The sequence below is a fragment of the Vicugna pacos genome, chromosome 20, assembly GCF_048564905.1.
Source record: "Vicugna pacos chromosome 20, VicPac4, whole genome shotgun sequence".
Taxonomy (NCBI): Eukaryota; Metazoa; Chordata; class Mammalia; order Artiodactyla; family Camelidae; genus Vicugna; species Vicugna pacos.
This window is the reverse complement of record NC_133006.1, coordinates 2,461,616-2,475,890: the sequence shown is the minus strand read 5'-3', so window position 1 is coordinate 2,475,890 and position 14,275 is coordinate 2,461,616. Positions and strand designations below refer to the sequence as shown.

Here is a 14,275-nt window from a genome sequence, read left to right as displayed (position 1 = left end):
TCAGCTGCAACAGACACAGAGTCAGCTATTTACTGCCAAAAAGGGGTAAAAATAAAGGCCGGTGCAGGGAGGCCTGCACGGCTGCTGAGGCAAACCACAGACCTGGCTCTGAATGCCCACTGGCTGAAGCAGAGAGGAAGCTACGGTCCCCTTTAGCGGTCCCTGTGTCCACCAGATCCAAGTGAACCAGTTACTTAGGACAAGGCAATGTTTTCCTGATACTTAGAAAAACCAGCCTCATAAAGGGAACAAAAGAGTGGCATGGTTTTAGGCCCGCTCCTGCCCCTCTATGAATGCAAAGTAAAGTAAATGGCACTGGGAAGGTGAATGCAAAAAAAAACCAAAAAACAAAAAACCGGTGACTGCTTCCTCCAACAGCGTCCCCTGCAGCTGCTCACCCCCGAGCCGGCCACTTCCTCACCAGTGACCGCCGGCCAGGAAGCGCCGTCACGCACGTCACACAGCGACAGCCAGGAACCTCGTGCCGAGCACGTTTGTGTAAAAGCCAGAATCAAGCAAGGTGCTGCAGAATTTGACTTTCCAAGTTTAAATACTCCATGAAAAAAATCCCTCAGCAGCCGCCTAAATCAATTCGCATCTCACTTCTTCAAAACAAATAAACAAAATTAGTAAGAGAGCATTTGTTACCAAATATAAGGACGAACTAACAGGTTCCTCAAAGCAAGGACTTTAACAGATATCAAACTCCAGTGGGTGATGTGCTAACATAGCAAAAATTCCAAAAAAGTAGAAAATAAGATGACTAGGATAATATATGAATCATGGCAACTGTTAAGTTTTTGCTTTTTATAGCGATGGAGACGGCACAGAGGGCGATCTGGCTATTCCAATGCAGGGTGTGCACAGCCCACATTTTCAGACCCAACAACATGCTCACGGGGTGGTATAAGGGAAAAAGGAAAATAGAAAAAGGAATAGAGGAACAGCCAAAATTAGAAACACACGAGAACAAAAATGACTTTGACAGCATTTACAAGAAATTACGTCAGTGTTATGAGGACAGGGACGCAGGGACGGTGAGACCCACCCTCACCTCCTGATCCAGGGAAGGCAGGGGCCTGAGGGGAGCGATGCTGCCGGGGGACCCCAACGTGGTCAGCGCCCCAAACCAAAACTTCACCTAGATGCGTGTAGACAGCTTTTGAGCTACAAAATGTGGTCGCATTTCAAGCTGGACAACTTTACTCACTCCCACCAAGAGGAACAGGGGAGAATTAGGTTCTGCTCCTGAACCAAAGCATTGTTTAAAAAATTAATGACTGTGTAATAGTAAAAGCAACAATGGAGTAAAAGTCACTGGCGGAGAACGTGCTTGACCCGAGCTCATTGGCCACGTTATCTCACTGACGTTCAGATGCTGGCTGAGCCCTTATGGTACCAGAACAGACAGACCCACCAGGAGGGAGGTTTAATGCGCTGCTGTATTTTGATGCCGGCAGCCATGCCTGGTACACAAGGTTCTGGGTAAACAATGGTGACAGTGTCAACCACTATGGGCTAAGCACACATCCAGCTACTCCGCCAAATCCCAAGGGCAGACTTCAAAAGGCAAAAACAAGCTGGCATTCTCTGTTGGCTCTGCAGAATCAGAGCCAAGCAGTTGCTGAGCAAAAATGTCACCAGTGCCTCCTATGACAAAATAGGAGGCACTGGCGTGGGGCTGGGGCAGGGCTCCAGGCTTCCACTGATCACCCACCAGTCTGTCCAGGGGGTGAAGGAGGTTCCTGCTTTCATTGCACCGATGCACCTACCTTGAATGACGCCTTAGGACTCAACAGGAGGTGACAGGTGAGGTGAACGGAGCCAGCCTTGGTGTAGCACGGTTCTGTCAGCTATGCCCTCAGCAGTGCCCAGTTTCCTAAACCTGACACCTCATCTCCAAGGAGCAGAAGTGTAGTGTGGGCATGTAGATCACAGGGCCCTGTGAGCACAAGTACAGATCATGGCCACGACATGCCTCTCCCCTTCCTTAAGCCATAGAGGAATGTCCGGGGAGGAAGTGAAAATTATTCCAGAGCCTGCCAGGCACCACACGCAGGTGGGACACGGATCCCCTGTGTCTGTCATTCACAGGACTGGTGTGGATTTTCTTTTTATCAATTCTCTGGCATCTTCTCCTCCATCTTACCAACAACAAGAAAGTAGAATCTGACCTTAGAATCACAGAGAATCACAGAGCCCCTCCTGCACAGCGGGCCCGGCAGCACGTACCATGTCCTCCGACCGTCACCTGTGGGACCGCCATGAGCGCTCTCCAGACTCAAGGCCCGAGGCCGTAGGCCGGGGGGACACAGCTCACCTCACTCTCCCCAGTAAAGGGGGACCACCTCTCGGCAAAGACGTCTCACCCTCTTCTGCCCGAGGGACAGCTTGAAAGATACACAGGGAAACATAGTAGAGGGTGAGGGGTTAGGCAGCCCAGAAGTGATCGTCTGCACTTCCAAGGCAGAGTGGGGCCTTTGACCTAATCACAGGGACAAAGTGAGGACGAATTTTTCCCTGCTGTGTCCCATACACCGTGACACGCCTTTCCCTGCGTAAGGAGCTAATTCGGAAGCCCCTGGCAGTGTTTCTGATGTCCTAACTTGGCATGGTGGCTGTCAGGCAGGGGAGAGGGCCTGAGCCGTGCTGGTGCTGGGCCTGGGAGGCAGGAGACATCGGCTCCACCCTGAGCTCAACCAGCACCTCATTCTGCGTCTCGGGATTCAGAGTCTCATTTATAAGCAAAGGGATGAAACTGTCCCAGGACAGGCTGTCCAACAGGAATGAAATGAGAGTCATGTAAATAACGTTTCCCAGTTGCCACGTTTAAAATGTAACAAAAAAAAAACCAAGCAACTGATTTTAAGAACAGACCTTACTTATTCTACTGTATGTAAAATACTATCATTTTGACGTGTAATCAATATAGAAAGTAACAAGATAGTTTATATTCTTTTTACTAGACAAGTTTCAGCGTCTGATGTGCATTTAACTTACAGCACATCTCAGCTCAGACCGGCCTCCTCCCCAGCACTACTAACATCAGTAGCTGTGGCTACTCTATTGGACAGCAACTCCAGGGGTCCCCCCAAGTGTCCTGGCTGAAAAGGGGGAGTAAGTGTCCACACTAACCCTAAAAGGATCTCTCTGAAACAAAGGCGGATTTAGTTTTAAACGTCTGAAAACCGGCGGGCTACACCTCCTTCCCGCCTTGGCTACAAGAAAGCCCTCCTCCTTGATGATCCCATTCTGGATGTAAGGAAGCAATCTGTCACACAGCCAGGGTGGCCCGGCCTTCAGGTTGACTTGCCTGCTGTCTGTGTCCAGTCCCACGAAGTCCTCCTTCTCAAATAGGATGTAGAGGAGGGGGGTCTTCTCCCCAGAATTTTCGGGGTCCCCATCCAGCCACTTGGACTTGGGCAAGATGAAGAGTGACTCAGTGAAGTCTTCGATCCTCTTCTCCACCACCCGCAGTCCTCGTAGATTGAAGGCCACGTCGGTGTGCGGCTGCTCGGCCACCTCCCCATACAGCATAAAGACAAAGAGCTGAGAGTCGTAGAGCGTGGTGCCATACAGCTCCTCTGTGCGTGGAGCTTCTAGAAGGTCTTGGCCAAGAGGCAGTCAGTAATGGTGACAAGGCCCATGACATTGCGGTGGGTCTGGAAGTCACTCCATCCATTCTCGGGCGCATAGAGATACCTATAGTAGATACAGAGTGCCCACTGGGAGCCGCACGGTCTGATCTGGCTCACCAAGGAGATTCCATTATAGATGCAAAAGAAATTCTCTAAGATGATCCCCACAGGTTGGACCACAATCGGGAGAGTCTGGTGGTCCTCAGCGCACTGCACGTAGTCAGGGGTGTTCATGTTGCAGGCCCTGCCGAGAAGGGAGGGTAAATCGATGTACATACTGTGCTGTGGGCTGCGGGCCTCACTGGGATGCGGCGACCTGGTGTGCACCAGCCAGAAGGCAAGGGAAGTCCAAGCAAATCGGGGATAATTTTGTCCTCAGCATCTGCACATGGCTACTGAAGCTCAGATCACATTACCCAGCTTTTGGTCTAGGCTTCCATCCCCTGCAGAAAAGGATCATTTCTTGTTTTCTGTTTCCAAGCACCTAGGCAGGCCCTGATGCAAAGTCGGTGCTCAAAACTGCTGAATAAATGAATGAATAAAGGAACTGCTTCCCCACCCCTCAGCAGGATATAATGCAAAGAACCATAGTAGGATCAAAATATCTGGATTTCAACGCCAATTTATTTGAACTCCTAAGGTGCAGAATAATGGGTAAGAAAACTTGCTTTGGGGAGGAGGGTACAGTTCAGTGGTAGAGCACGTGCTTAGCATGTTCAAGGACCTAGGCTCAATCCTCAGTACCTCATTTTAGAAAAATGAAACAAATAAATAAACTTAATTAACCCCCTCAAAAAATATTTTCTCCATTCAAAATTCAAAAAAAAACCACCTTGCAATTGACACAACATTGTAAACTTGACTATACTTCAATTAAAAAAAAAACTTCTTGCCTTACAAGAATATATCTGGATTATGGAAGTTTGCAAATGTAAAATGCCTAGGGTACCACCTGCATAAGAAGAAGGAACTGTACAAATGTACTATCCCTCATTTATGAGCTATTTTTCCTTTGGGGAGATTATAACCTCTCAGAGATATTTTTCTCATATTAAAAAAAAAATAAAGAAAACATTACCTGATTCTCCATACTGCTGAAGAATCAGATAACCCTATGAAAGCATCTGACCCACAGAGTTTATTCAATAAATGTTTGTTGAATGAATGAATAAACAAGCAAAGTGAATGCTGCTCCCTGCCACAGACCATCATAATGGTACTGCTTGGAAATGCCAAGCCCACGTTCCACCCAAATCTTCAGTAACCACGTGGGTGACCTGGGCAGACCTGTGTGCTTCTCTCAACACCAGTTTATTCATAAATAGAAATGAGGGCAATAACACAAACCTAAAAGGGTTAGTGAGTCACGAATGAATAGTACCCCAACTTTGCAAGATGGAACTATTAAAGAAAATTGGGCAAAGAGTCCATAGGCCCTCTCCATATTATCTCTTACAACTACATGGGAATCTACATTACATCTAAAAATAAAAAGTCTATTATTTTAAAGAGGCTATTGAGTTTAAATCAGCTCACCATCTCAAATAAGGAACACACAGTACAAATAAGAGAATGCGCAGCCCATGAGATGCACTCAGTAAATATTCCCACTGAACCCACTGGTCCCTCCAAATTCAGAGCATGAGGATGTGTCCTCGTGGCCAGAGGCCACTGCACCTGAAGCTAAAAAAGCTAATGGTCCCCACTTTCAAAAGCCCCTGCCACCAACCTAGGTCTAATTTTGTATTTGTAATTTTTTTTCTTTTTATAAAATAGAAATCCCCAATTGCATAGCCTTCAGGTCACCAAAACCTGACCACAGAGATCATGATGGCAACCCTCCTTGGTGAAACAATAAAATGAAAAGCCATTTCCACAAGACCTGTGTGTAAATCTACTAGGGAACTTCATCCTGGACTGAGAGGAAGAGGACTGGGGAGGAGGGGGCAATCTGAGGCACACAGACCCATGGGCCACCTGTCCCACGATGGACATTACACTCAACCCTCACCCTCCAGGAACTTCAAAATACACACAGACAGAGTGATGTGGACAATATATATGTATTTTTAAAGAAATTCCGACTCTCTAGCAGGTCTTGTATCTACCGAGACACAAATGGCTTATGTGTATAATGTTTCACAAAAGCCTTAAAACATTACCACCCCAACTTGACACATTAAGAAACTAGGGATAGAGGTTTATCACATTGTGCAAGATTAGAGAGATGCCACATCAGACACTGTATTTAAACCCAAGCCTTTGCTCCAGTGCTCACACAAGGAAGTGTGACATACTGCCCCTTTCCTGCCCTCTCCCTGCAATAAATCTCTGAAGAGTCTTTTCTGTGCCACGTGGAATCACAATCACGTCAATTTACCACAAAGAGCTATGTGACTCCTTGGAGGACGTGTCAAAATCTAAAGGGTTGTGATGGGAGGAGAGATTTGAATTTTCTGTTTCTCAAAGGAAACATGGCTTTAAAAGAAACTGAAAAGCACTTATCTAGTCTAAGCCCTCATTGTGCAGAGAAGGAAATGGAGGCTCAGAAGAGATGAGGAAAGGGACTTATTAACAAATATTGCCTCAGTGCAACACCAAGCCAGCCCTGGGCCCTTCTGGGGGAGTACCTGGAAGGCCCAGGAAAATGATTGTTAGAAAAAGGAAAGAGAAGAAGCATACAAGGCCCTGTCTCTACACCACCATACCATGAAGTTCCACCAAATTATCCAGTATTGGGTGCAGCCAAAATTTAGGTGGGCTAAAGAGGTTATAGAAACCTGGAAGTCTCAACCATAGTGGAAATTCCAACATTTACTGTTTTTTTCCAAGTTCAAGCATCAGTTCAGTGGGCGCTCCATACGAGGGACTACACGAGGCCTGGAGTTCTCCCAAATACAGATCTCTATTATCACGTGTGCAAACCACACACAGGCCCACCAGAAGAAAAACGCCCACACATAAGATGGAACTACTGAAACAGAAAAGAGCCAACCAGCATATATTGCTAGCAAAAACGGTGCTGCTAGAAATAGACTCATGGACATAGAAAGCAAACTGTTGTTAGCAGGCAGGAAAGGGAGGATTAACAGATACACATTAATAAATATAAAATAAATGACAAGGACCTACTATATAGCACAGGGTACTATTTTCAATTTCTTGTAATGAGTTGTACTAAAAACAATCTGAAAAACATTTATATACATATGCATAAGCTTATAACTGAATCTCTGCTGTACATCTGAAGCTAACATGGTAAATTTACAACACTTCAATAAAAAATAATTTTATATAATAAGTAAAAATAAAAGCAACGCCATAAAAAAAAAAAGTAAAAGAACACGGTAATCCCCTTAGCTGTAGGTGGTGGAGAACTCTGCAAGCACCAAGTCCACTCGAATACTCCAGCACTGGCGGTCACTCATTCTAACCATCAGAGAATCACTTGGCTTCTACGAGGTTACTTTTCTCTTCAGTGAAAGGCTACAGTTGCATCTAATGATGTATTGAATCTCATCATTCACAAACCCAAGATTTCCCATAGGCCTGGCTCTGGACAGATGAAAAGATACGGTCCCAGATATATTCATGTGTAGAAGAAGTTTATGCCATAAAGACATTAATTCTTCCTGCTTTGATAGACAGATTCATTGCAATTCTGATTAGAATTCCTCCCAGATATTTCATGGAATGTAACAAGTTAATTTATGGTCAGGAACAGCCAAGAAACTTCTTTAGAACCACCACTGGGAAGGGGTGGATAGGTCATGCATTTCAACTGGTCTTTCTGATGTGATGAAAACGTTCTGGAATAATAATGGTTGCACAAATGTGAATATGCTAAAAGCTGCTGAATTGTAACATTCAAGTGGGTGGACTTCATGGTGTGTGAACAATATCACAATAAAGCTGTTATATGAAAAAATCCTTCTTGCCAATTATTTTTCCCTCTATACTACTAGTCTGTCCCACAATTTAATTAAAACAAACAAACAAAAAAAAACAAAACAAACCAGATTTTGCCAGGAGCTCTTTAGGAGTGCAATGTCCCTGGGTCTCCAACGCCTCAGGTTGTGCTGTTCCTGTTAACACACAGTAGCTGGGCTGGACTAGTTACGGACTATAAGTATCTTTTTAAGATCGACGGTCTCACGTTTCACCCTGGGAGAGTGAATGATGGAGGATGAGACAGCCTCATGCCTTCAGCTCATTTTTAACTGAACCAAGCCCTGCTTTCACCACTGTAATCCCTCTCAGTATAAAAACATGTGACATCAACAAGCACCGCCATCATAACACCTGAAAGTGTTCAAGGTACTTACCTGGGGCAGAAATCCTGATCAAGGAGACAGAAGCTCCCTCAGCACTGCCGCTCCCTTTTCCCGACTCCACCAGGAGAAGCTGGGAGTTACAGCCGCGGGCTCTCAGCCTGGGGAGCAGCGCCCACGCCGCTAATCTGGACCTCAGGGATCGGGAAAGGGAGAGGAAGGCAGCCCCGGGGTCGCGGGGCAGGGAGAGCGGGGTGGGGGACGCGGGCTGCAGCCCCGCTCGGAGGCCAGCCCCAGCCCCAGCCCAAGCCGCCCGCCCCGTCCGGGTGTGCAGACCCCGCCCGCCCGGGACACAGCCCGCCCAGTGGTGGGGACGGGTCGGCGGCCAAGGAGAGGAAGACCGGGAGGGGAGGACTCGCCGGCGGGAGAGGGGAAGCGGATGCCAGCCGCGGACTGAGGGGAGCCCGGCTGGGTCAAGAGGCGGCAGGGGCACACCTGGCCCTGGGCAGCTGTGGCCGGTGCGCCGGGGCAGGTGGCGCGGGCAGAGGGGTCTGGCCCGAGCAATCCAGCTGAACACACGCTGACTGGCGCCCTGGGGGGCTGTGACACGCCGACCGCCCTCCCGCAGCCGCCTCACCCCTTTCCCGATATCCCCTCACCTTGCACTTCCACAGCCAGAGGCCCCGGCCCCAGGCAGTAGCCAAAGGCCTACAGGGCGACAGAGCTGAGAAGCCATTGGGGCCGATCCCCGGCTCGGAGCTGGAGCTTCCAACCCGCGGTCCAGCTGGCAGCAACTGCGCATGCGCAGGAGGGCCAGCGATCCGCTCTGGGTCCTGAGAGAGAAGGGGAACCGAGGGAGGGAGAATAGGGGAGCAGGAGGGGAGGCGGGGAAAAGTGGAGGGAGACACATGGACAGGAGGAGCAGAGGGAAGGCAGTTATCTGGAATTGGGAGGGGAGTAACAGAGATGGGGAGAAAGCGTTTTACCTCTTGTGGCACCCCGAAGGAGGCAGCAGTCCTGCCTATACACCCTTCTCTTACCCGTCATTGCCCACAGCTCATCTTTTACGTCCCTGGCCCAGCCCTCCAGCTAAGGTCTCTGCAGAAACCCTACGGGTATCATACCCGTTGCCCCCACAAGGAGCTAGGTTTACTGTTGCTCAGGGAACCAAGCACCCGCAGGTGTTGTTTCTCAGAACTACCTTGGGAAGAGTACATATTCCCCTTTTACACGCTGGGAAACAGGCAGGCACGATCTCTGCCTTAGCTCCACTGTCCCAAATGTTGGGCTGGCAGGGAGCGGGAGGTAAAATGTCAGAGCCCCAGAAGGAGCAGACTGCCTGAGTGTTGGTGTAGAGTCCCCATCCCTCCTGGGTAAACCACACCCCAACCTCGGGGAATAATCAAGGGCTCACCGTAGGCCCCTGTGTGTGGGAGAGCTGCCCTCAGTCCCAGTGTCCAACTTGCTAGGTAGGTAGAAGTGTTATTGAGTCCAAATTCATTCTCCTCAGTGCAGGACAGGCCAGTAAGTTGGGAGACCAAGTGTTGGGGCATGGAATAGCAAGTTTCTGTAGACCTAGATGGCAAACTAATGTCCTGGAAAACCATCTCCCCAAGTCAGAATTCAGGCTGCTTTCCTATGTGCTTGGTTTTTGCAAACTTCTTGGTGTAGGAATTCCTTCTTGTTAGAATCCTTTGTTCTTGCAGCTATCTCCCTGGGTCAGATCCCTGTAAACCTCCAACAAAACAAACGTTATTTTCTATTCTGCAACGTGTTATCTTTATATGATTGGAAAAGTGTTAAATACCCTTAAAGGTCAGAGCCTTCAGAATAGGCTCTCCTGTATATTTTAGGCTCTAGGCAACATTGTTTTACAAGCAAGAAGAAGCCTAGGAGACAGAGCACAGGGTTAAAGTCAAAGGAACAGATCTAATATGGAGTCAGATTTCTTCTTTTCTATTACTGTGGCAGAAGCCACTTGAGGATTTAAATCCCTTAAAGTTAAAAATAAGTAAAACTTTAAAGGAATTTACATACATTGGTGGGAATTTGCATAGCATATCTGGAAAAGCACACAAAGGATTGTAAATATTGGCATCTCCAGGGAGGCGTGTAAGAACAGAGGATGAGGGAAAACTTCTTTCACTTGAGTATTTTTTGCTCTGTTTGAATTTTTTTAACCATATGCATATATTTCTTTTTCAGTTAAAATAAATGTGTAATGGAGCAAAGGAGTAACTAGTTCAGCAAATACAGCAGCCATAGACTCACTGAGTCATCATTTTCGATTTAAGCCAGGAAGCATTGATTGTCTCTCTCCTATGTGCCCAGTGCTGTTTTAAAACATTTTTATATATTTTTTTTATAAAATAATAACATGCTATCCCTCACCCCTGCTCAGGGCTGGTGGGAAACCAACTGAGTTTTTATTGAGTTGTTTCCCAAGGAGTAGAGATGAGTTATAAACAGAACACAACTTCAGGGCAAAACAGGCGGACTGGTTTTCCAGCAGGCCAGATAGCGATGACGGGTTTTCAATAGAGGCGCACAGAGGCTGAGAGAGAAAGCCTCCAGGACCCTACAGAAAGCTGCCCACAGTGCCTTCTCCATGGCACTACTGAAATAGGAAAGAACAAATCTGACTCCATATTAGATCTGTTCCTTTGACTTTAAACCTGTGCCCTGTTTCCTAGGCTTAGTCTTGCTGTTTCTGCACCTTTTGTGAAACAATGTTGCCTAGATCCTGAAATATACAGGAGACCCTATTCTCAAGGCTCTGACTTTGAAGGATATTATCACTTTTCCATTCGTATAAAGATAACAAGATACAGAATAGAAAATAACATTTGCTTGTTGGAGGTTTACACGGATCTGACCCAGGTGAAGAGCTGCAAGAACAAAGGATTCTAAAAACAAAGAATTCATACACCAAGTTTGCATCAACCAAGCATTCCCGCTTCCCCTTTTTAATATAAGAAGAGCCTGAATTCTGACTTGGGATGATGGTTCTCCAGGACATTGGTCTACCATCTTCTCCACTGGCTTTACAAATTAAAGCCGCTATTTCTTGCCCCAAATCCTTGTCTCCTGATGTGTTGGCCTATAATGCACGAGTAGAACAAGCGTGGACTCGGAAACACAAACATACATTGAAAGTACGCATTTGGTATATTAAATGACCTGCTTCCACTCGTATTCCTGAGGTTTTCTTCTCTTGACCACTCCTACTATATTTATGAAAAACCTGTCATGTGGACACATTTCCTTCTCTAGCCACTACCCTTCCATGTAAAAACTGATGCCAAGAAGGCAATGGAAGTTGCTAGAAGGTATTACCTGGCCAAAAAAGAGCAGAAGTGGGTTCTGGCTGATGTTCAGGAGCAGGCCGGGGCACCTGACAAGATGTCATAAGTACGGATAGACAGCTGGGCACCAAAGGAGAAGCTTCTAAACTTCCATGAGGGACTTGGATAGGAAGGAACAGTCCCAGACTATAGCTCTGATCCCACCACGAGCTTCCTGGGCAAGGCTGGGCAAGTCATTTAAATTCTCTAGACCCGTGCTGTCCAACACGGGAGCCACCAGCCACATGCAGGATTATGATGTTATTCTGTAGCCAGACAGAATTATAAATAAACACTTTATTGCAAATGGTCAGCAGGTATAATATTTAAAAACATTATTGGTTATCTTGCCTTAACAAGTTATTTTTGTATGTCTAGCTTTCTGTGGGTTGTAATGCCTGCGACTAATGTTTCCCTTACAGTGAGGTATTTTGAAATTATGTTACTGGACACAGTACACTCATATCACAGTTGAAAAAAACTGATTAAATAAGCAAGGTGATCTGACTTAGTAGTTATGAGCAGGGGCTCTGGGGCCAGCCTGCATAAGTATTAATTCTCACTCTCCCTCCAGGGAGTTCTGTGTGAATCTTGGACAAATTATTGTTGCTGTTGTTGTTGTTGTTGTCGTTGTCATTGTTATTGTTTGTGCCTCTTTTTCCTTACCTTTTAAATAGCGAGGAAAATGTAGACTCTATCCCCTACAGTGTTGGCAGGATTAAATGAGTAAACGTCTGTGCTGCCCACTTCCCTGGGTTTCAGCATTCTCCAGGCAATCATTGCCAAACGCAGTGGCATTCTCCACTGTCTTCGTCAGTCTGGGATTCTGTAACAAATTACCGTGTGTCGGGTGGCTTAAACAACCAGCATATTCCTTATGGTTTGGAGGCTGAGGCTTTCAAGGTCAATGTATCTGGGAGAGGATTGCCAGCTCGAAGATGGCTGTCTTCCCACTATCTTCATGGCCCAGAGAGGAGAGAGAAGCAAGCACTTTGGGGCCCTGTATAAGAACACTAATACCATTCATGAGGGCTCTACTCTCATGACCTCATTTTATCCTACTAATCACCTCCCAAAGGCCCCGCATCCCTATATCATCACCCTGGGAAATGAGGTTTCGACATATGGATTTTGAGGGGATGCATTCAGTCCACACATCGGCTAACTCTCCCAAACATGCAGTCATCAAACCTGTAGGTAATTTCAAAATAATGTTTATATCTCTCTGCCCATTTCCATTCCTACATCTACTAACACTGAAGCCCTGCTACATTTTATTTCTTATTTTCCTTGTGAGGTTTAATTGATTCCTCTAACTCCAAGGATTCGCTCACTCCAGTCTGCTTGACAGCCCTGCCAGGTAGGTCTTCCTTAAAACACCTTCCCACTTCACCTGGTTGTTTTTTAGGTGTAAATATCAGAATTCTCTCCACACCCCACCCTAGACCTTTAATCCCCTACACTACCACTCACTATGTTATTTTCCTATTACCACTGTAACAAATTCCCATAAGCTTAATAGCTTAAACCAGCACAGACTTATTAGCTTATGGCTGTGGATGTCAGAGATCCAACACAGTTCTCATTGGGATAAATTCAAGATACCAGCAGGGTTCCTTCCTTCTAGAGGGTCTAGAAGAGAATGTTTCCTTTTTTTTTCCAGTTTACAGAGGTCACCCACCTTCCTTAGCTTGTGCCCCTCAACTTCCTCCATTTTCATGGTCAGCAGCCTTTCTGAACATTGCTCCATCGCTACACCTCCCTCTGATTTTAAACTCAGCTGGGAAATATCCTCCAATTTAAGGACCCCTGTGATTACATTCAGCCCACCTGGACAATCCAGACTACTCACCCTATTGTCTCATCTCAGGATCCCCTTGTCCCATCCCACTCAGGCAGTATGTATGTGGCTGTGACATTCACCTTGTGTAACATTTCCTCATGAGCAATTTATGGTTCAAGGCACTTATAAGTGACTTTTTGTTTTTCTTCCTTATCCTTTCTACATTCAGTTTGTCTGGTGAGATTATATGAATCCATTTTATTTGTGCCCCTGCACTAATCTATAATAATGTATCATGGGTTTAAAGGCTAACTAATAGACAATTTAGGAGACAGAAATCCTCTAAGATTTTTAATCCTAAAATATCTGTCATCCCTTTTGCCATGTACAGTAACATGTCACAGGTGGCTACCCTGTGGCCGGGGAGGGACATGATTCTGCCATCACACTCCCCTCATTCTCACCAATGTGCTGATCAACTAACCAAGGATCTATGCTCTCCAATTCACTCACTTCCTCCTCCTTTCCATTGACTATCCTGTTCCCACCGCTTCCTTCATTCACCACATCAGGATTTCATGACCACATTCTCCCCTAAATGAAATGGGTATCTTGCATCTAATGTCTGACAGCTGTTCTTATTGTATATGCACACACTGACCTACACATAATCCCGTCCATCTCTTTATTTTCCTAGAATCTTCCAGAAGATTCAGTTCCATGATGATGATGATGATACTGACAATGATGACAGGGGCCTCTCAAGGATTCTGATAAAGAGGGAATCGATAAAGGGAGGGAATCATTGCAAAATTGCCCCAGAAACAGGCTTAAAGGTAAATAACTCTTATAGTGTTTAATGAAATTGACTAATATTTAACTATTTTTAAGACTTTATATCACTGAATTTAAAATTTTAACGGGAATTTTCATTCACCACTAACCAAGATTCAACTCTGGGACCAAAATCTAAGGATTTCTGTCTTCTAAAAAATTGTCCACTAGCCTTTTAAACACGTGATCCTTTTAAAAAGTTTAGTGCTGGGCTGAAAATAAGCAGGATTCATATAATCTCACGAGACACAGTGAATGTGGAAAGACTAAGAAATAAAAACAAAAAGCCATTCATAACGTCTTGAACTTTATGTTGCTCACAGGAGAAAATGTTTGCCAATGTTTGTGTCACATCAACATGACGACTGAGTGGGATGGGGAAGCTGATCTTCCTCATCAGTCATT

General features: G+C 45.9%; 1 protein-coding gene across 1 annotated transcript in view; it reads right to left on the bottom strand.

Annotated features, from left to right (window-relative positions):
• LOC140687536 (uncharacterized) overlaps positions 1 to 11,980 on the bottom strand; it is a 28,168-nt gene extending 16,188 nt beyond the window's left edge. Inside the window, exons 1-5 of the mRNA XM_072944652.1 lie at positions 11,920 to 11,980; positions 9,324 to 9,644; positions 8,569 to 8,849; positions 7,964 to 8,042; positions 7,655 to 7,723 (exon numbers count right to left, since the gene is read on the bottom strand). Of these exons, the coding sequence (XP_072800753.1) occupies positions 7,655 to 7,723; positions 7,964 to 8,042; positions 8,569 to 8,849; positions 9,324 to 9,516 (622 nt within the window). The 5' untranslated portion in view covers positions 9,517 to 9,644; positions 11,920 to 11,980. The remainder of the gene's footprint in view (positions 1 to 7,654; positions 7,724 to 7,963; positions 8,043 to 8,568; positions 8,850 to 9,323; positions 9,645 to 11,919) is intronic.
• Between the last annotated feature and the right edge of the window lie 2,295 nt (positions 11,981 to 14,275).